The sequence below is a fragment of the Euprymna scolopes genome, chromosome 41 (assembly GCF_053919585.1).
Source record: "Euprymna scolopes isolate OS-2025 chromosome 41, ASM5391958v1, whole genome shotgun sequence".
In the NCBI taxonomy this organism is placed as follows: domain Eukaryota; kingdom Metazoa; phylum Mollusca; class Cephalopoda; order Sepiida; family Sepiolidae; genus Euprymna; species Euprymna scolopes.
The window spans coordinates 2,126,349-2,152,500 of NC_136522.1; the positions used below are offsets into that span (position 1 = coordinate 2,126,349).

Below are 26,152 nucleotides of genomic sequence, written 5' to 3' on the forward strand. Positions count from 1 at the left end.
TTAAAAATTGCCTAGCAAATTCCTCTGTCAGTTTTTGGTCTACAGACATAAAACTTAATATATAGGGTATTCGACCCCATCCAAAACTTTATATTTGTGTTTTAGCCGCGGAAAATCGGTGCAAAAGTGTGTAAATTAAAACAATGGAATTTGCCAGGTGAAGGTCGAACGACGGCATTACAAATATGCATGCGTAACGTAATAGCTATTGGTCCATGTTTTAATTTTAGCCTTACAGTAAACTTGTCTGCATAGCTCAGGCATTAACGTCAAAGGAAAAAGTAAATCGTTAGCTAAATTTATTATCCATTTTTAATACATCTCTCTTAAAAAACATTCATACATTTTCTTGTACACTACCAACATAAATAAATTACCCTGAAAATATGTTTTTTAAATTGCGTTACAAATAAATAATCAACGCGATAATAAAAGTATTGTTTTACTGTGTACGTTTTCAGCGTCCCAATTGTTTTTTTTTCGCGTTTAAATTATCCAAATAAACAATTGTTAATACTTTCTGCTTTTTTTATACATGGTTCATTTCCGTATTAGGTTTAAGTTATTTTAATGCAAATTTCTTACAAATAAATCTACTTTAACCCGTTGACAACCATAAGATCATTTTACAACGGCGATTTACCCACACCTTTTCCCTTTTTTTTTTTTTTTTTTACATTTTCTTCTCCGTTTTTTAATACAGTTAGAACTTTTTTATGTACACTTTTAACATAAATAAATACACCCGAAAACATTTTTTTTTAAAGTTACATTTTATTTTCATTTTCTATTTAAAAAGCCATTCTTAACATGGGGAGAGTGTTTTTAACTATTCTGTACTTTCAACTAACAATTTCATTTAGAAAAAGATATATCAAAATTTGAATTTAACTTTAAGTATTATGGTATCTGTTCAGTGCACATTTACCTGTAAGTATGACACACCACTTATAATTCAATGGCTGTAAGTGTTTTCTTTTCAAAAACAACCAATTATAAACAGAACGACTCATAGAAACCCATCTACATTCTTTTTTTATTTTAATATACTTTCATAGAAATGTTTCTGCTATGTCACAAAAAAACTATTTTCTTTACGTCACAAGGGTCACACTCATACATTAATTCCATAGCTAATATAACATACTGACCCAACGGGTCACGAGTAGTCTAGTCTAGTTTAGTATATATATATATATATAACTTTTATTCCTTATCTTTCATTTAATATTATGGTTTGCTCCCCTTAATAGTGTTGAGTTTTTCTTATCTTGGTAAGTTTTGCTTTGTAAAAGATTTACTCTTTCGCTAGCATAATGCGATTTTATTTTATTTTTTTTTCACAAGGTGGTCACCACTTATCAAGGCCCGGAATCCACTCATGGATAAGGGTTATTGTAAGTACAGTACGTTAGTGTGGATATTTTAGAGTGTCTACTTAAGGTTCATCAGGAATTTGTTTACGTTGGACTTGAAGACATCCAAGTTGTAGTCAGGAGGGAAGCAGGCAGACGGAACAGAGTTCCACAGGTGTGCAATTCTAAGAAAGAAGCTTTGTTCATGGAATCCACGTTTTGATTTAGGCATAGATAAAGAGTGGGGAAAGTTTTTGACAGTGGATTCAGCTAGACGGGTGTTTTTGTAAAAGATTGGCGAGGAGGGACCAGAGATTGGAGTTCAGACGAGCACCTGCCATGGAAATAACGATAAAACAAAGATAGGCTCGCAACGTCTCTTCTGTGGGAGAGAGGTTGCAGGGAAGAGAAAAGGGCATCCCCCACTAAGCCACAAAGTCTATTTTGTACTCTGTCAAGGCAGGATAGGCTGTTTTTAGCAGCTCCTGCCCAGATATGGCAGTAGTACTCCATCCTTGGACGTACCTGGCTTTTATATAGATAGAGAATTGTATCAGTAGTGAGATATCTTCTGGAGCGGTAGAAGGATCCCACCATTCTCCCAGCGACCCTGGCAACAGACTTGATGTATGTGTTCCATTTCAGACCAGGAGTGAAGGTCAAGCCCAGAAGCTTGTCAAAACATGGGGCTTCTCCTAGACGAGAGCCATCCATCCCAATTGATGCCAGATGGGGATCAGAGCGTTGATGATGTAAAGATAGGAGTTTGGTTTTAGATGCATTAAAGGTAACCAGCCACATCTTCCCCCACTGAACCACTTGTTCGAGATCAGAAGAGAGAGAATCAGAGAGAGCTTTGTCATTTACAGCCTTTGATGTGTTGCCGTAGATGGTCGTGTCATCAGCATAGATGTCAACGAATGATTTAAGTATGTGTTTAGGGAGATCATTGATGTAGATCAGGAAGAGAGTTGGGCCCAGGATGGACCCTTGATGGTTGACGTTACGTTGTTTTGAAAAAAAGAAAAAAGAAAAACCGAATGAATTTATATAATGGTGTTCAACGTTTCGTCCCTTATTGCAGGGGACATCTTCAGGATATTAAAAGAAAACGATCATAGACCATACGTAAGTGAAAAGGAAACAGTGTTAGAATCCTACCCATATCGGGAAGGAAACTATAAATGTGTGTGTATGGGAAGGTTGGGTTGTTCAATGTCTATATATATATATAGGTGTTAGTCTAGCGGCACTGATGAGTTGTGAAACAACGAAACAGGTCTGTATGTCGATGACTAAAAATATATTTTATATATATATATATATATATATATATATATATATATATATATATATATATATATATATATATATAAAATACTAGGCGGAAGTTTCTCGAGAGCTCTTTCGGCTATCATCTCGTCAGGAGTAAATCGATAGCAATCTAAATAATATTGTAACGAAAATAAAGAGTTCTATTGGGGAACTTATTTAATGTGTCAACGTGCGGGGGCATTAATTAAATTTATTTACGTTTAAAAACGATTAAAAATGTTGGCACAACGAGGGAAGAAAAAAAAAAAAAAAAAAAAAAAAGCGGGAGAAAAAAAAAATTCAAAGTTCCCCAAAGAGAAACAATCGCTTTTAAACGTAAATAAATTTAATTAATGTCCCCGTACGTTGACACATTAAATAAGTTCCCCAATAGAACTCTTTATTTTCGTTACAATATTATTTAGATTGCTATCGATTTACTCCTGACGAGATGATAACCGAAAGAGCTCTCGAGAAACTTCCGCCTAGTATTTTATTTAAAACTATATACAAATTCTGTACCTCTAAACATTTATATATATATATATATATATATATATATATATATATATATATATATATATATATATATATATATATATATATATATATATAATTTTACTATAATTATTGTTTTAATTCTTACAGACACTAGTGGTTCGTCTTTTCGGGTATCATCAGTGCAGGAAGTCACGTTAAAATAAAAGAAGTTCAAATATAACTACACTTTAATTAAACACTTTCTTCGTATCACAAATCGGAAAAACCAAGGGAAACAACTCTATTATATATAATAGAAGTTATTTCCCTTGATAGAAAATGCTACATTTAAGAAATTCGTTTCTTATCGTTGAGCACTTTCCGTTGAATTAAAAAAAGTCGGTCAATTTAGCTCTTATGCGTAGATCATCGTATAACGATTTGATCACTGTCTGTCTGACGTAATGAACATTTAAATTAAAATGTTTAAAATTCAACGCTATTTCACACGGTTAATAGTAGCCGAATGGATACGGCCTCCTCTCCTCCGCTAATCGAGCCAGAGATGTCTCGTGTCGCGGGGTTCGAATCGTTCGACTGGTAGTAATCGTGACACCCTGCACTGAAGAATCCCGAAAGGATGAAACACTAGTGTCTGTAGGTATTTAATTATTATAGTAAAAAAATAATATATATATATATATATATATATATATATATATATATATATATACACACTTTTAAAAATACGTTATTTAAATACCTATGTACACTGTTTTTCTCTAATCATATTCATTTTCTTAAATTATTTAAGGAAAAACGGTTTGGGATAATAGTATGAATTAACCAGGATCTGTCTTTATATTTTGTTCTTTGATTATTATTTTCCCTATACCAGGGCCCGCAGGGGCTAAATGGCAGAAGCCCTTTCTTTGCATAATAGTATTAGTGTTTAATATTAGTGCTGACTCTAAAAGTCTTCTTTTGGCTCTATCACGTATTTTATAATTTTCGCATGATCTAAATTAAATGAATGATCGAGTTCCGCAAGTTCAAAACAACAACAACAACACACACACACACACACACACACACACACACACACACACACACACACACACACACACATATATATATATATATATATATATATATATATATATATACTCGAAACAGTATTTCATGGTTGACAACTGATGATCCCTCAAATAACATTAGGTCTATTGTGAATTCAAGAAAGCAAGTTGATGCAGTGATTGCAGGTGATTAAATGACTCACTGACTAAATAGTTTTCCAACGAATGATAAAAAAGTTACAAATTAAATAGTAATTTTTTTTATATATAGTTTTAAAGATTAAAAAACTTCCAAGACCACACACACACACACACACACACACACACACACACACACACACACACACACACACACACACACACACACACACACACACACACACACACACAATTTCAAAGTTATGAGGGTTTTTGAAGCAATAAAAGCGATATCGTTATTTTTTATATTTAATATTTAATTATTATTTTTCAAGCGGTCCTCCGCTCTTGATCACAAAAAATTGCAAAAAAGAATTACTGACAGAAACATTTTTTCGCTGGGCAGGAGCTGCTCGAAGCACTTATTCTGCCTTGACAGAGTTCAAAATAGACTTCGTAGCCTAGTGAGGGACACTTATCCTACCTTGATAGAGTTCAAAATAGACTTCGAAGCTTAGTGGGGGATGCCCACTGTAAACAAGTTCTTGATGGGCTGTTCCCTTTAAGTAATCCAATTTACCAAATTTCCATTACTAACGATTACTACGATATTATCCGATTGACTACCGTACACTCAGCAATTCTTATCCTCGAGTGACCTCTAGGCCTTAATAAGAGGTAACTCTTTTGTAAAAAAAACTGGTGATAATAAAATATTTTTCTGTAATTTATTTTAATTTGAACTTCGTCACCTCTAATGATAAACACCTATTATGTTCCCCAAACAGTTTCTTATGGTAAACAACTGATGATCCCCACAAAATATTATTATATTTGAATTCTATGAAGCAATGATTGCAAGAGATTAATGAACTTACAAAGTAGCTCCTTAAGACTTAAGTGGCAATTCACCTCGTTTGGGTTGAACAAGATAAAAAATGGCACACGTATTGAAGCGCCCCCCCCTACACTTTTTTTAAATTTTTATCTTTTTTTTCATTTTTTCTCAACAGATTATTATCGAATGGACACTAGTCTACCAAATTATCCAAAAAAAAATTTTAAGCCCATATTTAAATATTTGTAGGAGGTGCGCAGTTTCTAATGCAACGTTTTAGTAAATCGATCACCCATTTTAGAACCACCCAAAGTTTTTCGGCTGAATTTCGCGCATTTAGCCGTTTTTGCATTTCGTATTTTAAAATAATATCCGAAAAAAGGCTAAACTGCTTGAAAATTGTTAAATTCGCGAAATTTGGCCTAAAAACTTTGTGTGATCCTAATATGGGTGATCGATTTACTTGAACGTTGAATTAGAAACTGAGCACCCCTACAAATATTTAAATATTGACTTAAAAATTTTTTGATCTGGTAGACTATCGGATAATAATCCGCTGTAAAAAATGACAAAAAAAAGAGACAAAAATAAAAAAAAAAAATACAGAGGTCGACATTGCTTCCATATGTGCTGAAAAAAAAAAATGAATGACAAATAAAATTATGAAATTACTTTTTTGACGGTTTCATCGCTGGTTGTTTTAACTCTGGACCAGTCGATTGATTTCAATTGAGTCATAATTTTTGCGGGCCAAGTATCTGGAAAAGAAACGAAAGAATATAATAGGTGAGAATTGTTGGGTTGGCAGATGTACAACAGTTGAGGTAGCATGGTCAGTTGATAGGGAAAGACCAAGGAAAAGATGGGAGTACGTGATAAAAATGGACCCAAGAAACTAGTGAGGACCTAGCCAGAGATAGTTTAGTTTGTAAAAAGGATATTAAACCGAAGGCAGATGATGATGATGATGATGATGATGATGATGATGCCACTGATGATGATGATGATGATGATGATGATGATGATGATGGTGGTGGTGGTGGTGGTGGTGGTGGTGGTGTTTTTCTTCATTTAACGTCATTGATTCCAGTACTTTCACTGTCTGGGGTCAATATTAAATTAATTAATGACGTCGTTACCTGCAAACAGTTGTTATTTAGGAGAAGGGATCATGGGTCCCAGAAAAGAATGTCTGGTTGAGAGGTAGACTAAGGGGTAGGGGTTCATGCAATGATCCAGGGATTGTTTATCTGTGAAAAACAAAAAAACAAAAAACAACAACAACAACAAGAAAAAAAAAACCCAATAAAACAAAATCTTCCTTTTTTATGCAACAAACACATTCTTTTTCTTATTTCTATTTAAGGAAATAACTCATGCTCAGACAAGAAATGAAAACAATTTGTAATATTCGTAACATGTCTGTAATTCTGCAACTTCGTTGCTGCATGTATGACGACAGGTTGAAAGTACAACAATTAGGTACAGGATACAGATCAGAAATTATGGTATACGGATTTTATAAATGGAGTATTATGTTGTTAGTCTACCGGAAAACACCGGAAAGTAAAATAGTCGGTTATTGTGATGAGCATTATATACACTGCAACCTTTCTCCCACAGAAGTGACGTTTCGAGCCAGTTCTTGTTTTATCATTATTTTCATGGCAAGTGCTCGTCTGAGCTCCAGTCTCTGGTCCCCCTCGCCAATCTTTCACGAAAAACACTCGTCTAGCTGAAACCATTGTCAATAATTTTCCCCTCTCCTTATCTATGCCTAAATCAAAACGTAGATTCCATGAACAAAGCTTCTTTCTTAGAACTGCATGCCTGTGGAACTCTCTTCCGTTTGCCTGCTTCCCAGCTGACTACAACTTGGATGTCTTCAAGTCCAACATAAACAAATTCCTGATGAACCGCCACCTTAAGTAATCCAATTTACCAAATTTTCATTACTAACGATTACTACAATATTATCCCATTGATTATTGTACACTCAATAACCTTTATCCTTGAGTGGCCTCCGGGTCTTGATAAGAGGCTCTATCAGTTCTTAGGGAGAATTTTCATTACAGTTTTTCCACCAAAGATGGACCAGATATGTTTCCCGATTGGCCAGATGTTGAAACTCCAAATAAGGATTATTCATCCTTTGTGTTGTAAGTGGTATTTATGTATATTTTTGTCCCATCATAAACTGTATTTAAATATGCATACACGCACAACAAACTCTAGATTAGACGATCATAACACTAGACAGTCATAAACGAACATATCTATATATGCACGGCGTATAGATTAGTGATTTTAGTGATTTTAAATAACTTCACATGAAAGAACTACGAAGCCAAACCGGTGTTCTCTTCTCAACTGTTCCTTGTGAACGATCCCCAAACGGTGTTAAGTGGTGGCAGGGGGAGGAGGAATTTATTAGAGAGAAAATATTTTACTGTAAATCACAGTTATATATATACACCCGCATACAATCATGCACTAAACAATAATAGAAATTCATAAGTGTATACATAATTAACACACCCCATATTATACAGGACCTTCTACATGACATAAAGGTTAATATTAAAAACACACAAAAAGTAAGCAATATAAAAAAGGATAACAAATTATATTGGAAAAAAAATAGCAAAGCAGAAACATTCCTTATTTCTGTGACAACGATTAAAAATATTGGTTTTTAGTTCGTATTATCAATATGAATGATGATGATGCTGATGATGATGATGATTCCCTTGACTCTCTGGGGTCAGGAGGGCATTGCATTGCTTCATGCATTAAATTAAGTATGAATGATGATGATGATGATGATTCCCTTGACTCTCTGAAGTCATGGGGCCATTGAATTGTTTAATGCATTAAATTAACAAAACAAAATCTCTCTTTTTTTTTTTTTGTGAAACAAAAGCATTTCTTTTTATCAACGGAAATAACTTTTGCTCCGACAAGGAACGAAAAGACAAATTGTATTACGGCTTTCACACCAGTAACTTAGGATTAATTAGATAAATGATAAAAGTGGTCTCAATCGCGTTAAACAAGGAGTAATGTAAAGCTCGGCCAATACATACTGAGTTCCATTGCAATTTGTCCTGTAAGTTGTAACACCATCGGTTTAATGTAGTCGCTGAATGAAGTCACAAGGTTTTTCCATTTTGTTTTCAGTTCATCGTCAGAGCATTTTGGATCACTCATCATTTTCTTCATTGTATTTCTAAAATAAAACAAAACATTTTTTATCAGTAGAACATAAAAAATAGTAGACAGGTTCAGTAATTGTTTTAATAGTTATCTCCCTTGGATACGAATTATCTTTGTTTTGGATTATCTTCCTTGAATGAAATGGTTTGGTTTGGTTGTTTCGTGTCTTGGGCATATCAACCCTTTACGGGTATTTTACGGCATATCAACCCTTTTCGGGTTATTTAATGCCGGATCCAGTTATTTTGGAAATAGAATTCATGTTGCAACCAGTTATTTTTTTAGAAGGTTTTTATTCTCTAAGCTTTTTGTAGTGTTTGGTTTGGTTGTTTTATAGTGGATTTTATCGTTTTTGTTTACTGCCCTGCAGAACATGAATGAGTTTTGCAATAGGAGAGGAGAAAGAGTTACCATATTAATGTTTGTCACATTTTAAGTTAAGAAATCAGTCAGGAAGTGGGGTAGATAGAAAAAGAAAGGGGAAATGGGAAAAAGAAAAAAAGGGGGTAAAGGTAGGTTGTTTTTTTTTTGTTTTTAGTTTTGCAGAACATAATTAAGTTTTGCAAAAGGAAGTAGAAAAACAAAAACAAAAAAAAAACCCAAAAACATCAATGTTGCATTTCGTCTCAGGAAGCCAATATCTTCAGAGAGCCTGGTCTGGTAGTACCAGCTTGAATAAAAACTATTGTTTCTATAGATTATCTTGCTTGAATATTACCTTATTCTTGAGTGGTTTTAAACAAGATTCTGTTCACTGCACTTGAAAGGGCGGTTAAAATCTTAAAAACAGATCTCTCGGTTGGAATGTCTGAGATAGTAGGTGCATGTCTGGATTTTGGTAGGATGCCCCATCCCCAACTAGAACAAAAAAAACATTTTAAAAACCGTTTAATAGGAGTGGCCGAGGCCGTTTTAACTTCTCTGCTTCCCTTTTCTCCCAAAAGAGATGTTACGAATCTACTCTATCATTAATTTTATGATAGGTGCTCGACTGAGCTCCGATCTATCATTCCTCCCTATAAAAAAAACTTCACAACAAATACTCGTCTAGCTACAACTTCCAGAGGGCTGCTTTTGGATAATTATAGTATAACCATTTTCAAAATTACGAAATTAAAGTGCCGAAAAACCACAAATATGTTTATTTCTCCATCATTGCAAAAACGCAAGAAACAATGGTTTCAGGATTGCTGAAAATATGTCTTCATAAATATTCTCTATTCATTACTTTCCTTTATTGGGGGAGGCCAGGCACATATGTACATTTTAATACATTATCTTATCTACATTTTTTAGCATATTATATTTTTTAGCGTATTAAAACGCTTTTTTAACATTTTTTTTATTATTTCAGGATTGCTTAAAATATTTCTTCATAAACATTTTTTTATTCTTTAGTTTCCATTATGGGGGGTTGGAAGAACATTTTTATACATTAATTAACATCGCTTTTAATTGCTGAGGATCTCAATTCTTAACTTATAGACCACTTCATGAAAAACAAAACAAAATTAGCTCAGTCTACGATAATGCGCTAGATAATTATAGTTTAATTTTTTTTTTTTTTTTAGGGAGTAGGGTTCTTCCAACGAATTTGTTCTGTCACTGTGCTATCTTTCTACCTGGTAACGACGGTACACGAGCCCTGCCAGTATATATATATATATATATATATATATATATATATATATATATATATATATATATATATATATATTTCCAAGGAACTCTGCCTTTTGGTTTATTTTGACCATTTGGAATTTACTTTTTGGATTGAAATTTTAAATTCGACCGTTTTGGATTTTACCATTTTTGGATTTTTACCCTTCACCGGACTATCCATTCATGTGAAATCTTTTTATCATTTTTCTTTTGCCTCTTGTTCCCCTTACGTCACCCTTTTTTCTTTAACTAAGTAAGATCTGTGACTTACTTGTAGTTTCATTAAATACTTTTATATGCAAAATCCGATCCTGCATTTTGCTAATTCCTGCCCTCTGATGAGAAGGAGAGTATTTCTTCGAAACTCCGCGGATTAAGGACTATCCACTTATCTTGTGTTTCCTTTTTAAAATTAAATATGTTTTTAATTCTTTTTTCAAGATGTCTTTTAACATGTTTTATTAATCATTTGTTCATATATATATATATATATATATATATATATATATATATATATATATATATTTATATATATATATATATAAGTCTGACGAATTCTCACGAGAATGAAACACGGAATATTCAGTGTAGCTTAATTGCCATATATATTTTCACTAGCGGGTGTTTGTAGGTGTGTGTATGGGGAGGGGTAAGTAATAACCCTTTTAAATATTATAAAATAAACGATGTTAAAAAATCGGAAAACCCAAAACAAAAAATAAAACAACGAACAGAAAAAAATGGCATAAATAACCCTGTTGGATTGAACCTGACATCTTAAGATAACAACGCCGTGTTTGTGTGTGTGTGTGGGGGGGAGTAAACTAAAGAATAAGCGAAGTAATAACCCTGTTTAAATTAAAAGAAGAAAAACAAAAAACGTTGCCCGGGTGTTTAAAGGTATAAAAGAAAAAAAAGTTTTGGTCAGAGGGTAGGCTTGAACCCGAAGCCTCGAGGCTAAGGCGAAAAAAAAAGCTTGACGCGTTACACCGATGCCAAAGTGACAAACAACTAAGAACTGACAAAATGAAACGTTTAAAAAACCAGCAAGTTAAACTAACATCAACGTTTTCTAGGTCAAATATGACATCATCGTCGCAGTAGTCGTGGAAAAGGGAAAAATGAAGGAACGATTTTTTGCTATCCCCTCCCTGTACAAAACTGATCATTTTAGGGTGACGGAATTAATGTTTTTGGCCAATTTTTGGATATTTGTCGCCCAAGATGTCGAGCTTCAAAATGATATCAATCTCGTAAAAATCCGTCGCCTCTGTCGAAAGTTTTTGCGAGACATACAAACTCAGAAACACACACACACATTTTCGCTTTTATATATATATATAGACTAGCGGGGGTACCCGGCGTTGCCCGGGTGTTTGTAGGTGTGTGTGGTGTTCAATAAAAAAGAAACTGGTGGGGGGGGGGGGTAAAAGTTGGTAGGATCGAACCGGAAGCCCTGAGGCGAAGTTTGAAAATAAAATCGGCCAGCCAGAATGAGTTACTGAAAGATGTTTGAATTTATTTAAGTAAGAACCAAATTGACAGGTGCGCGCACAGAAGTCGTCGAGCATTATGACGACGACGTAAGCATTGTTATAAGCGAAGTAAAAAAAGAAAACAACGTTAAAACTTAAGTGGGAGGGGGTAATCAAAACAGTGAAAAAAAACACAAGGAAGGACCAGAGATTGGAGTTCAGACGAGCAGCTGCCATGGAAATAACAATAAAACAAGGATAGGCTCGCAACGTCTCTTCTGTGGGAGAGAGGTTGCAGGGTAGAGAAAAGGGCATCCCCCACTAAGCCACGAAGTCTATTTTGTACTCTGTCAAGGCAGAATAGGCTGTTTTTAGCAGCTCCTGCCCAGATATGGCAGCAGTATTCCATCCTTGGACGTACTTGGCTTTTATATAGATAGATAATTGCATCAGTAGTGAGATATCTTCTGGAGCGGTAGAAGGATCTCACCATCTTTCCAGCGACCTTGGCAACAGACTTGATGTACGTGTTCCATTTCAGATCAGGAGTAAAGGACAAACCCAGAAGCTTGTCAAAACATGGGGATTCTCCTAGACGAGAGCCTTCCATTTCAATTGATGCCAGATGGGGATCAGAGCGTTGATGATGTAAAGATAGGAGTTTGGTTTTAGATGCATTAAAGGTAATCAGGCACGACTTCCCCGACTGAACTACTCGTTCGAGATCAGAGAAGAGAGAATCAGAGAGAGCTTTGTCATTTACGGCCTTTGATGTGTTGCCGTAGATGGTTGTGTCATCAGCATAGATGTCAACGAATGATTTAAGTATGTGTTTAGGGATATCATTGATGTAGATCAGGAAGAGAGTTGGGCCCAGGATTGACCCTTGAGGGACTCCAGCATTAATACTGCAGGCCTCTGATTTTTGTCCATCGACCACTACTCTTATGAGCCTATCGGAGAGAAATGATTTAATGATTGAGAAAACATTTCCAGTTATACCGTAGCTGGAAATCTTGTGAAGTAGGCTCTTATGCCATACCGTTGCCGGCGACGTTTACCTTCGGTTCGAATTATACTGAAAAGTGAAAGTAACACGCGACGATTGAAAAATGTTGAATATTTAACTTGTAAAAGTCGGGTAAATTAAATAGACTGGCGACCCCCGTTGTTAACTCGTACATATTATGATTTAGACACGATATAAAAAGTTTTAAAAAGGAGCGAGCCCCGCAAGAAGGCGTCGGAAAAAAGCCTTTCGCGGACACACACACACACACACACACACACACACACACACACACACACACACACACACATATATATATACATATATATATATATATATATATATATATATACATATATATATATATATAAGGTGCTTTTAGAGGCTTTAAATCAAAATAATTTATAGAACCTGAATGTTTGAGATGAGGAATGTTTGTGTTATTTGCATTAATATGATTAACGTTCGCATGTTGAGTGTTATTTTCACAACATTTCGGTCGATGTAACCTTCGACCTTCTTCAGGTGCATTCACACTGGATGTTATTGATGAATGGCAAAAAATGTTTTCTTTTTGCTTCCCCAACGAACATAGCCGTTAGAAATTCAAAATGCAAATAGTGCCAAGTCAATAAAAAAAAAAAAAACGGGTCCATTCCGTTTTTTTTTTTTTTTTAATATGTTTGTACATTTTTTAGATGAGACTTCATAATTATTTCTTGTATTATTTCGATTGTTTGGACTATTGTTCTCGTCTTATTTACACAACGTTTCGCTCGATGTAACCTCCGATCGTCTTCAGATGTATGTCGCCATGTTTTCTCAAGGAAAAAGAAGGTGGTTATTTTGGTTAAGGTGAAAATAATTTTACAAGAAAAATATCAAGAAAAATACTGGGGGGATATTATTTTTTGAATTATATGTGACAAAACGAGTTTTAGTTAGATCATTAACCAATTTGAATTTTTTTTTTTTTTAAACTTAAAATTTACGAAACTAAAGCTTTTGGGACTGACCTTAACCATTGATCTGAAATGGAACACATACACCAATCTGTTGCCATGACCGATGGAAAAATGGTTGGATCATTGTGCTACTCCATTAAGTTTCTCACTGCTGATGCAATTCTCGATGTGTATAAAAGCCAAGTACGTCCTAAAACGGAGGAGTGTTGCCACATCTGGACAGGAGCTGCTCGGCGATCCCTATCCTGCTTTAATAGAGTTCAAAACAAACTCCAAAACCTAGTAAGTGAGCCCCTTTTCCCTTCTCTGCAACCTCTTTCCCATGTTGCGAGTCTGTCTCTGTTCTATCATTATTTTCACGACATTTGCCCGTCTGAACTCTAATCTATGGTTCTACCTTTCACAAAAACCACTCGGCTAACTACAACCACTATCCAAAATTTCCCCCCGACTCTCTATCTGTGCCTAAATCTAAATGCAAATTCCATAAACAAATCTTCTTTCCTAGAACTGCCCGCCTGTGGAACACTGTTCCGGTGGTCTGCTTCTTGGCAGACTACAATATGGTAGCCTCCAAATCCAATACAAACAAGTTCTTGTTTAGCCATCCCCATAAATATTCACATTTTACCCAATTTACACGATTAATGATTTCTACACTATCACTTTACAATCATTAACTCTTATCCTCGAGTGGCCATCGGGCCTTAATAAGTAGTGACTCCCTTGTCAGAAATGAATTGACTTACGAAAGAACATCTGGAGTAATCTTCGAAAAGTCAGTGACGTCGAGATGACAGAGGAAGCGTTTAGCAGTATCAAACAATTTCCAGTTGATAACATTATGCTTGGCTAAGCTACCAGCAATGCTAATAATATCCGACTTCTGAAAAAAAAAAAAAATGTGTCGAAATTGAATAAAAAAACTTGTAAAAAATTTGTAAAAACTAAACATTTGAAAAACAAATATAAAAAACTTTGCAAAAACAAATGTATAAAACATTTTTGAAAAATTTTCACAAAAGTGTAAAAAAAACATTTGCAAAAGCAAATGTAAAAAACAAGTGTAAAACATTTTCAAAAACGTAAAAAACATTTGAAAAACCAATGTAAAACCATTTGAAAAAAATGTAAAAAACATTTGAAAAATCAATGTAAAACCATTTGAAAAAAATGTAAAAAACATTTGAAAAACCAATGTAAAACCATTTGAAAAAAATGTAAAAAACATTTGAAAAAGCAATGTAAAACCATTTGAAAAAAATGTAAAAAACATTTGAAAAAAATGTAAAAAACATTTGAAAAAAATGTAAAAAGCATTTGAAAAACCAATGTAAAACATTTTCAAAAATGTAAAAAACATTTGAAAAACCAATGTAAAACCATTTGAAAAAAATGTAAAAAACATTTGAAAAACCAATGTAAAACATTTTCAAAAATGTAAAAACATTTGAAAAAAATGTAAAAAACATTTGAAAAAAATGTAAAAAACATTTGAAAAAAATGTAACAACATTAAAAAAACAAATGTAAAAACATTTGAAAAAAAATGTAAAAACATTTAAAATAGCTGAGGATCTCCGTTTTCTATTTACAAAATTTTAGTTATGGTTAAATTCTCTTTTATAATTGAAGACTTTTGAGAAATCGGCTGATGCAAGTGCTAAATCTATTTCTATTTTATAATTTAAATTAGGACTTTTTTCCCCATCCTTATATAAATGAAGTCTTTAATTATACAACATTTATATAGTGCTTTAAAAATAATACATAGGAAAAAACGCCCTGGGCCCTTTCGCCAACAAATTCATCAGGAGTTAATCCTTGGTTTAACACGGAAATACAAAAATGAATAAAATTATCACGAGAGAAACAATACTCAGGGATATACGAGGACCCCCGCCCCCAAACAAACGGAATTCGTGTAAAATAATACAATTATATGAAAAGTAAATACAAAGAAGTCCAATGAGTCAATAAATTTTTTCTGTCGACAAAGAGAGGGCCTGCATGAAATAATCGAGACTGACTCCAAAATTCTAAAATGATTTTGAGAGTAAGATTCTAAAACAATCCATTTTATATGCATTAGCACAAGCTGGATTTTTGATTACGTGTTGGCCAATGGCAGTTTTTTCCATTGTTTTTCCGTATATTATTTTCAAATCGCTATATATATATATATATATATATATATATATATATATATATATATATATATATATATATATATATCGCTAGATTCAGCCACTCTGATGAAACACATGTCAGTGGATAATTATATTTAAAAAATAATAAATATGCCGCTCCCGATTTGGGGGTACCAAACTGGTCAAAGGGAAAATTATTCCCAACTCGCATTTAGGTAAAAAGGCACTTCCAAATAAATAATTGAATTCATTCAATTAATATCGCTAACAAAAACAAACAAACAACATCTATATATATATATATATATATATATATATATATATATATATATATATATATATATATATAGCAAAAACAACAATTATCGTTTTTTTTTTTACCATGCTATCAGGCATATTCATAAATGTTGCATAGACTTCAAATAAGTCCGACTGGAAAAAATCTGAAAGACAAGAAGAAATAATTTGTTTAGAGCAAATTTTCATAGTTTTGCAAAGTTTGGGATGGAAGAGAGTCTTGATAAAAGTTGGGAAGGAGTATGACCTAGAAGGGGGATAGTTAGAAGGAAAGTTTAGGATGGAAGAGAGTCTTGATAAAAGTTGGGAAGGAGTATGACCTAGAAGGGGGATAGTTAGAAGGGATTTGCGTCTTCATGCAAATTAGGAAGGGTTGGAACCTCATTAAATGTTGGAAAGAAGAGGGCAACCAGAGTTTGAGATGGCGAGAGACTTTCACAAATGTTTTGGTAAGGGGGAGGGGGGGGTCTTCACAAAAGTTGGGATCTTAATAAATGTTTGGGAAAGAAAGGGCTCTTTGCAAAAGGACCTTCCAAAACGTTGGGAAGGGAAAAAGTTTTTGGAAGTTTTTTTGTTTTTTTTTTATAATTTCAGCACATTTTAGGATGGATTTGTCAAAGATATGAGGTGCCTTCAATAAGTTTAGAGACTTTTTTCGTATGAGCACTTTTCTTGATATTACACACATGAAACTCTAATCCCCTTCGAAGTAATCTCCTCTGGCTGCAATGCACTTGTTATACCATTCCAACAACTTATGAAAGGTCCAATGGAAGCTCTCTTGTGTGAGTGAACAATGATCCTTGTCACAACCTCTTTCATCTCCTCAATTGTCTCATAACGACTGCCTCTAAGATTTTCCTTGAGCTTAGGGAATAAGCAAAAGTCATAGGGAACAAGGTCTGAACCATAGAGAGCAGCCGGAGGAGATCACTTCAAAGAGAACTAGACTTTCATGTGTGTACTATTAATACAGGGTGACCCCCCCCCCCCCAAAAAAAACGCGCCCCAACTCTAATTAGGCCCGTTTCTTAGTGTTTTGTTCGAATGAAATGAAACTTTGGTAATAACTAGTTTATTATATTCAAAACATCACATCAAAACACTTGGGTCTTTGGCCTTTTTTTCTCCGTTGACTGTAAAATGCTCAGAAAAACAATTGAATGTCCTCTGGGTTTTTTTTTGGGTCACCCTGTAAAAGTGTTCATACGAAAAAAGTCTGGAAACTTATTTGAGACAACTTTAGATATGTAGAGACAGCGAATAACCTCAGAAAATGTTTGGAGCGATAGAGAAAACCGACTTTTCGAAAAGCTGGAATTTCGTCACATTGATGAACTTAAATCAGGATTTTAAAAAAATGTTGTTTTTACTAGTGTTGGAACGATTAATAGGAATTGGAATCAGGAATCGGAAAAATCAGAACTTTTACGTGTATCGGTATCGGTATCAGAATCGGAACAGTTTTTGCATATTTTCCGATAAAAAAAAACGATAATAAAACCTCAGCAGATCATTTCTTCTTAAAAAAAAAAACAGATTAATTGTCATCTAGAGATATAGCCCAGTGGTAGAACATTCGACTACAGATCGAATGATCCCCTGTTCAATCCCAGGTGTACCTCACCATATTATTAAAATTATTTCTGATTAATGAGTTATATAGGAATTGGAATGGGAAACGTCAGAACTTTTGCCTGTATCGGAATTGGAAAATTTTTGCCTCTTTTCCGTTTGGTTCTTTGTTTTACGGCATATCAACCCTTTTTGGATTATTTAATGCTATTTTGGAAATAGTATTCATGTTGCATCCAGTTATTTTGTAGAAAGTTTTTTTTTATTCTTCAAACTCTTTGTATCTTCAATCGCTAGTTTGTAGTGTTTGGTTTGATTTGGTTTATAGTGGATTTTAACATTTTTGTTCCCTGCCCTGCAGAACATGAGTTTTGCAATTGGAGAAGGAAAAAGAGTTACAGTATTAATGTTTGGTACATTTTAAGTTAGGAAAGCAGTCAGGAAATGGGGTAGATAGAAAGAGAAAGGGAAAATGGGAAGAAGGAAAAAGGGTGAAAAGGTGTTTTGTTGTTTTTGTTTTTTGCAGAACATGATTAAGTTTTTCAAAAGGAAACAAAAAAACAAAAAAAACATCAATGTTAGGTACATTTCATCTCAGGAAGCCAATATCTTCAGATGGCCTGATCTTGTAGCACCAGGCCTCTTTTCCAATGCCAAAAACGATTCTTTTAATTGTTTCGTTAATTTTTTTTTTCATTTGTTTAAAAATTAATTTTGCATTACTGGTGCAAATTGTCAAATAATAAATATTTATATATTTTGAACTACAAGTAAAACTAAAAAATACACGGAAGTTTATTTTTTACGTTACCGCAAATGTATGTGCATATTACGCAAATATTTGCAATATTCCACCCCCCACCACCCCCGAGAAAAACAACAACTCTATACGGAAATGATTTATAAAGAATCGGATTCGGTAATTGTATTGGAATCATGAAAAAATATTGGGATCGTCCCATCACTAATTATTTTTTTTTACAAACAATTTAAAACACGATACTTACCTAATACATTCTTGGGATTTAACATATAACCAAGCGAAAGGTGTTTCACAATTCTGCCGAGAATCTCCTTCTGCTGAGTTTTAGAGCATTTCGGTTTGATGTCGATACTCCTGATCATGTCACTATGTAAAGAAAATTATTTTTTTTTATTGACCAGGGGACAAATAAATAAATAAATAATGACGAAAAGAAAATTAAATAATACATTAAATTAAATAATAAACTAAATAATAAATTAAATTAATTAAATAATAAATTAAATTAAATAATAAATTAAATAATAAATTAAATTAAATAATAAATTAAATTAAATAATAAATTAAATGATAAATTAAATAATAAATTAAATTAATTAAATAATAAATTAAATTAAATAATACATTAAATAATAAATTAAATTAAATAATAAATTAAATTAAATAATAAATTAAATTAAATAATAAATTAAATAATAAATTAAATTAAATAATAAATTAAATAATAAATTAAATAATAAATTAAATTAATTAAATAATAAATTAAATTAAATAATACATTAAATAATAAATTAAATTAAATAATAAATTAAATTAAATAATAAATTAAATTAAATAATAAATTAAATAATAAATTAAATTAAATAAATAATAAATTAAATTAAATAATAAATTAAATAATAAATTAAATAATAAATTAAATTAAATAATAAAAAAAAATCACAGGACAATGTTCTGTAATTAACTTACAATCATTGTATTCTTACCCGATTCTTGATTGCGTGTCTGCTTTCTAACCTCAGCATATTCTTTTCATTGCTTCGACTCTTAAGTATATATCCGTTAATATCTTATATATTTTTATATAGACGGATGTGGTTCCCGGTTGATTGACTGCGTCTTACTGTGTCGGATATATACTTGAGAGTCAAAAGAATGAAAAGAATGTTCTGTTGTCACCGCCCTAATAATTACCAACGAAACCTGTGGAAATTCCACAGCAGCATCTTTCATGTGTAATATATTGTTGCTGGGCATTCTATGGACGTTCAGTGTGAATGGAGACCCCCCGCGATATTATTGTAGCTTTTTCGTTTAAACTGTAAAAGTATTTATCTAAGTAATCTGGTTAATGTAGTGTCAGAATATATCTGGTTATTACGGTTTATTTCCAATATCCTTACAGAAGTCTGTGACATATTTTAATTGTATGGACACCCGGCGCGAATGGAAACCTCATGATATATTATTATATCATCTCTAGACAGAACAGATACTACCCTTGGATCGTAGCCAGTAAACCAATTAAATATGATATTTTAATTTGTCCAGATTTCGTATATATAACAACTAGGGCTGTGACAACAGCATATTCTTTTCATTGTTTTGACTCTTGAATATATATCCGTTAATATTTTATAAGTTTTTATATAGACGGATGTGGTTCCCGGTTGATTGACTGCGTCTTACTGTGTCGGATATATACTTGAGAGTAAAAAGAATGAAAAGAATGTTCTGTTGTCACCGGCCTAATAATTACCAACGAAACCTGTGGAAATTCCATAGCGGCATCTTTCATGTGTAATATATTGCTGCTGGGCATTGTATGACGTTCAGTGTGAATAGAGACCCCACAATAGTATTGTAACCTTTTCGTGTAAACTGTAAAAGTATTTATGTCAGTAATCTGGTTAATGTAGCGCCAGAATATATCTGGTTATTACAGTTTATCTCCAATATCCTCATAGGAGTCTGTGACATATGTTCATTGTATGGACGCCTGGCGCAAACGAAAACCCAACGATATCATTATACCATCTTTAGACAGAACAGATCCTAGCCAGAAGACCAAGAATGTACATTTTAGTTTTACGTTCAGCACAAAAGCAACTTCATATTTAAAATTAATTTTTACATTGCGACTTCAGTGATCGGGAAATCCTATTTATTAAACAGGAGGATAGAAGCTGATAACATATTACAAACATTAAATTAGCATATCTATATAATCATAATTTAATGTTCATAATATGTTATCATTTTTAATTCTACTTTTTAATAAATAGGATCTCCCGATTGAATAATTGATAATCTGAAAACAGTAACATGTGTATGCATGCCGTTAAAAGGTACTACGGTATTAATATATAAATAATTATTCTATTAATTGACAAAATACGATCTCTTATAAGATGAATGCCTGGACCCATTTCCTGCCTACCTGGATTTATAACCCCGGAGAACATTGTTACTCCTTCCGATAATGGACTGCCCAGGTTGTATCAAATTCCCTTTTCCTATATTTATCTCCATATAATCAACAACCACTCAAAAAACTATTTTCAATATTTGTGCTGAAAAGCAAAATACGTGTCTATTCACAGCTGAACATTTTGCTAACCGCATTTCATTTCCTCTGATGATATGAGCCATTATTGAAAATCCATGGATTAAAGAAATTAACATAACCCCTTCTATATATTCCTTTCGTCAAACAATAAATTCTTAATTCGAATATATGGGTCTATATGTTATTTTTTCAGAACTTAAAATTTAACCACCGAATATATGTGTCTATATGTTGTTTTTTCAGAACTTAAAATGTAACCACCAAACTTTTATATATATATATATATATATATATATATATATATATATATATATATATATATATATATATATATATATATATATTAAGTAATGTGATTGATAATTTAAAATTTAAAAATCAAATTATAATTAAATTAAAAATCCGTTTCATAAGAAGGAACAATAACAAAGAAACGGATTTTTAATTTAATTATAATTTGATTTTTAAATTTTAAATTATCAATCACATTACTTAATATTGAATTAGCTCTAGGACATTTAACTATCGAGCTTATTATATATCTAAATTACAACGAGCACTTTCTATTTCCTGTATTTTAATTAAACTAGTAATTTCACTGTTACATTAAAATACACTCAGCTCTTTAGACTATTGTTCTAATCTCCTTTAAATATATATATATATATATATATATATATATATATATATATATATATTAAGTAAAGTGATTTTCAATTTGAAAATTAAAAAAATTTTTTTTAAATTTAAAAATCAAATTTTAATTAAATTAAAAATCAGTTTCATAAGAAGGAACAACAACAAAGTCAATTATCTGTACGATCGTTTCGGAAATCCGTGCTTTTTATTTATCGAGCTTATTATATATCTAAATTACAACGAGCATTTCCTGTATTTTAATTAAACTAGTAATTTCACTGTTACATTAAAATACACTTAGCTCTTTAGACTATTATTCTAATCTCCTTTAAATATATATATATATATATATATATATATATATATATATATATATATATATATATATATAAGTGAAATTGTCCCTGTGTCTGTATATGTGTGTCTATGTGTGTACATTTCCCTACCAAACTACTTCGTCAATTTTCAGTCTACAGACTCGAAATTTGACATAAGGGGTACTGAGATTTGGGAAAATCTTTTTAATCGGTATTAGGCCAGAAATTTGGCTGTCAAGGGGTCAAATTTCAACTATTTGAGCTTTGAAAACGCTACCAAACTTTTTTCTAATAAGATATATATTTATATATATATATATATATATATTTAGTAGAAATGGTAATTAATAAAAACCCGAAGAAAGTGTTCAATACTGTTGTAGAGCAAATATGCGTTTTATTTTTTATTACCGTATCTTTCTGTTAAGTTACATTATTGTTTCAGCTACCCGGCCGTTTTTTTGGCCGTCTGTAGCATCCTCAGACTTTTTACAGAAATGTTCGTTATGATGGGATAAAAGAGTGAATGATGTCAAGGGAGGGGTGCAAGAAGAGCGGAAAAAAGAGGAAGGAACAAAGGGGAAATGTGGGAGGGGGTGCTTGGTATGTCGGTAATGTTTTAGTTTTGGAGTTTAAGGACCTTAGGTGGTTGTGAGGGAGGGTCTGGGAAATTCATTTCTGGTGTGACTGAGGGCATAGGGATACATAGAGGGGGGAGGGGGGAGGGGGATATGTGGGTGTAGGAGGAGGGGGTTACTTTAAAATTCGAGTCTTAATTTTTTGCGTCTCGTTGGTGAGATGATTTCTTGACAAGTATGTCTTGACCTGTTGGGTGTTAGCTTAGGTTCGGAGGCGGCGGGGGGACTATGATTCGGTTTATTTATTTGGTTTTTATTTGTTGTTAAGTGCTTGGAGAGGGTTAGCTAGCGGCCGTGCGCGTGAGCACACATATGCGTACGTACACACATATATACTTAAAGAAACGTTCACATGTACACATACATCTCCGCCCTATATTAACACCTACAGTTACTTTGTGTGTGTATGTGAGTTCTTTCTTCAGAGGTTCCGAAACGGCTGAGCCTATCTTTTGCAAATTTCACACAAAGGTAATTCGTATGTCTGGCAGTGTTCTTAGATATGTTTTGTACATGCCCAGAATGACTGCTGCTACTAATATCCTCGCCAGCTATCTTACAACTCCTGTTAATATTTTCCTATGTGTTCTGTTACAGTGAACCCTTAATTTAAGTCAAGGGAGATAAATCAATTTGTTATACAGAATTGATCGCACAACTCTTCCACATTAAAACATACAATTGTAACAGAGCGCATATGGCCATGTATGAAAATATCAGTAGCAGCCAAAGATAGCTGGCTAGCGAAAATATTAGCAGCAGCAGAAGCCGTTAAAGCACTTATGCAAATTAACAAGTGTGCTCGAGCTTGCATCACAAGAAAAGGAGAGAAAAATAGGACAGCACATGGTTGAAGAGAAGCAAAGCGTGAACCGGGCGAGATGGACGTGTGAAAGATGAAGGCTCGCGCTGGTGTAGGGTGGCAATGACAGAGACTTTTAAAAAGCACATGTGTGCATGAAAAAAACTTTGGAAAAATAATGAAATGTGTTGTTTGGAAGAACCACGAATAAATGCATTTCATTTACATTTTAAAAAGAATGCTGAGTCGGATTTATTTATTTTTGTTAGTTTGTGCCTTTGCGACAGTACCAGACAGCGTGGGGGTCTGAGAGAGGTTTGAACTCGCGACACAGTTAAAAAAATATCGGCCACGTACACAATGAAACTTGATAATTTGATAAAATCTATTTTATTTGTAATTATTTTTCTATGGGGCCATTTTTAGTAATGTTTCGGGTTTATATTAATTTCAACATGACACGTGTGTCCATAATGTTTTCCTCTGAAATACATTGGTTTAAAACATCACCAATCCATACAAACAGCCAAATCTCCTCTTAAACCTAACTCATTCCCAGAACTAAGGATTATTTTAGTATTTATGTATATTAGTATGCATTTTGTGGGATATAAAAAAAATGCCTCAGAATAATTGATTTTTTTCTTGCTAGTGAGTAATAGCAGCTTTCATATAATGAGTGTTTTGCGCGTAGAATTTGCCATTTTGCTTAAAACTAAAATCTTAATCTCTATATAAATAAAATGAACTCATTTTTTCCCGTCGGATTTTGACATTAATAGGATTACAAATCAAGATATTTCATGCAAATATAATATGCACAAACGGCAGAACAATATCTGAGGTGTGTTATAGGCTTATTATTTCTCAAATTCCTCGATAATCTTAGATTTCTATACTTTTTCTGCTGAGAAGTCACGGCCAAAATCGGTTAAGATCAATGGAAGTGGTAAAATATTTTCTCTCTAATAAATTCCTCCTCCCCCTGCCACCACTTAACACCGTTTGGGGATCGTTCACAAGGAACAGTTGAGAAGAGAATACCGGTTTGGCTTCGTAGTTCTTTCATGTGAAGTTATTTAAAATCACTAAACTAAGCTGCAGTGCTCTGTGGCGTAGCGGTTAGCGTGCTGGACAATTCACATTATATTTTCACGTTCGCGCAGACCTACCGTAGTCGGGTTTTTTTTTTTTTTTTTTTCCTAAACAACTGGAATGGACTTTTCTTGGTGGCCGAACTGTTAACGTTGCAGATGTTTTTTTTTTTTTTTTTTTTCACACTTTATTTTCCTACTTTTACTTATGACTCCGGGTTTGATCCTTCCTACTTACCTACCATAACATTTTTTAAACCCCCCCGTCCCGGAAACAAACACTCGGGCAACGCCGGATATCCCCGCTAGTGATAAATAAACTTTTCCTTATTAATTTAGTTATTGCGGACTATTATCCTCATCTTTCCTTAGTTATTGTTTCATGACGTTTCAGCCAACTATTCCTCTGGCCTTCATCAGGTGATAACCATGACAGGATAGGGACTCCAAATCTCCTAACTGCATTCTCAGCAATTACTGCCCTCCATAGTTGTCGTCTCACCACGTTTTGGCCAACTAAGCCTCTGGCCGGCTTTGGGTAGGATTCAGACAATTCTCACCCGGAACCATACAGATTCAACGTATCTATCCACTGTTTTTTTTACTTATTAGTGTATATTTTATCTATTGTTTATAATTAACGGTTATACTTTATCTATTGTTTATAATTAACGGTTATGCTTTATCTATTGTTTATAATTAACGGTTATATTTTATCTATTGTTTATAATTAACGGTTATATTTTATCTATTGTTTATAATTAACGGTTATGCTTTATCTATTGTTTATAATTAACGGTTATACTTTATCTATTGTTTATAATTAACGGTTATATTTTATATATTGTTTATAATTAACGGTTATATTTTATCTATTGTTTATAATTAACGGTTATACTTTATCTACTGTTTATAATTAACGGTTATATTTTATCTATTGTTTATAATTAACGGTTATGCTTTATCTATTGTTTATAATTAACGGTTATACTTTATCTATTGTTTATAATTAACGGTTATATTTTATATATTGTTTATAATTAACGGTTATACTTTATCTATTGTTTATAATTAACGGTTATACTTTATCTATTGTTTATAATTAACGGTTATATTTTATATATTGTTTATAATTAACGGTTATATTTTATCTATTGTTTATAATTAACGGTTATACTTTATCTATTGTTTATAATTAACGGTTATATTTTATCTATTGTTTATAATTAACGGTTATGCTTTATCTATTGTTTATAATTAACGGTTATACTTTATCTATTGTTTATAATAAATGGTTATATTTTATCTATTGTTTATAATTAACGGTTATGCTTTATCTATTGTTTATAATTAACGGTTATACTTTATCTATTGCTTATAATTAACGGTTATATTTTATCTATTGTTTATAATTAACGGTTATACTCTATCTATTGTTTATAATTAACGGTTATACTCTATCTATTGTTTATAATTAACGGTTATATTTTATCTATTGTTTATAATTAACGGTTATGCTTTATCTATTGTTTATAATTAACGGTTATACTTTATCTATTGTTTATAATTAACGGTTATATTTTATCTATTGTTTATAATTAACGGTTATATTTTATCTATTGTTTATAATTAACGGTTATACTTTATCTATTGTTTATAATTAACGGTTATATTTTATCTATTGTTTATAATTAACGGTTATACTTTATCTATTGTTTATAATTAACGGTTATATTTTATCTATTGTTTATAATTAACGGTTATACTCTATCTATTGTTTA

The 26,152-nt window shown here is 32.5% G+C and overlaps 1 protein-coding gene across 1 annotated transcript in view; it reads right to left on the bottom strand.

Annotated features, from left to right (window-relative positions):
- Positions 1-26,152, bottom strand: part of LOC145266303 (uncharacterized) — a 215,242-nt gene that overhangs the window by 142,255 nt on the left and 46,835 nt on the right. The window contains exons 6-10 of the mRNA XM_080121854.1: positions 18,557-18,678; positions 16,059-16,120; positions 14,278-14,414; positions 8,288-8,430; positions 5,874-5,959 (exon numbers count right to left, since the gene is read on the bottom strand). Of these exons, the coding sequence (XP_079977980.1) occupies positions 5,874-5,959; positions 8,288-8,430; positions 14,278-14,414; positions 16,059-16,120; positions 18,557-18,678 (550 nt within the window). The remainder of the gene's footprint in view (positions 1-5,873; positions 5,960-8,287; positions 8,431-14,277; positions 14,415-16,058; positions 16,121-18,556; positions 18,679-26,152) is intronic.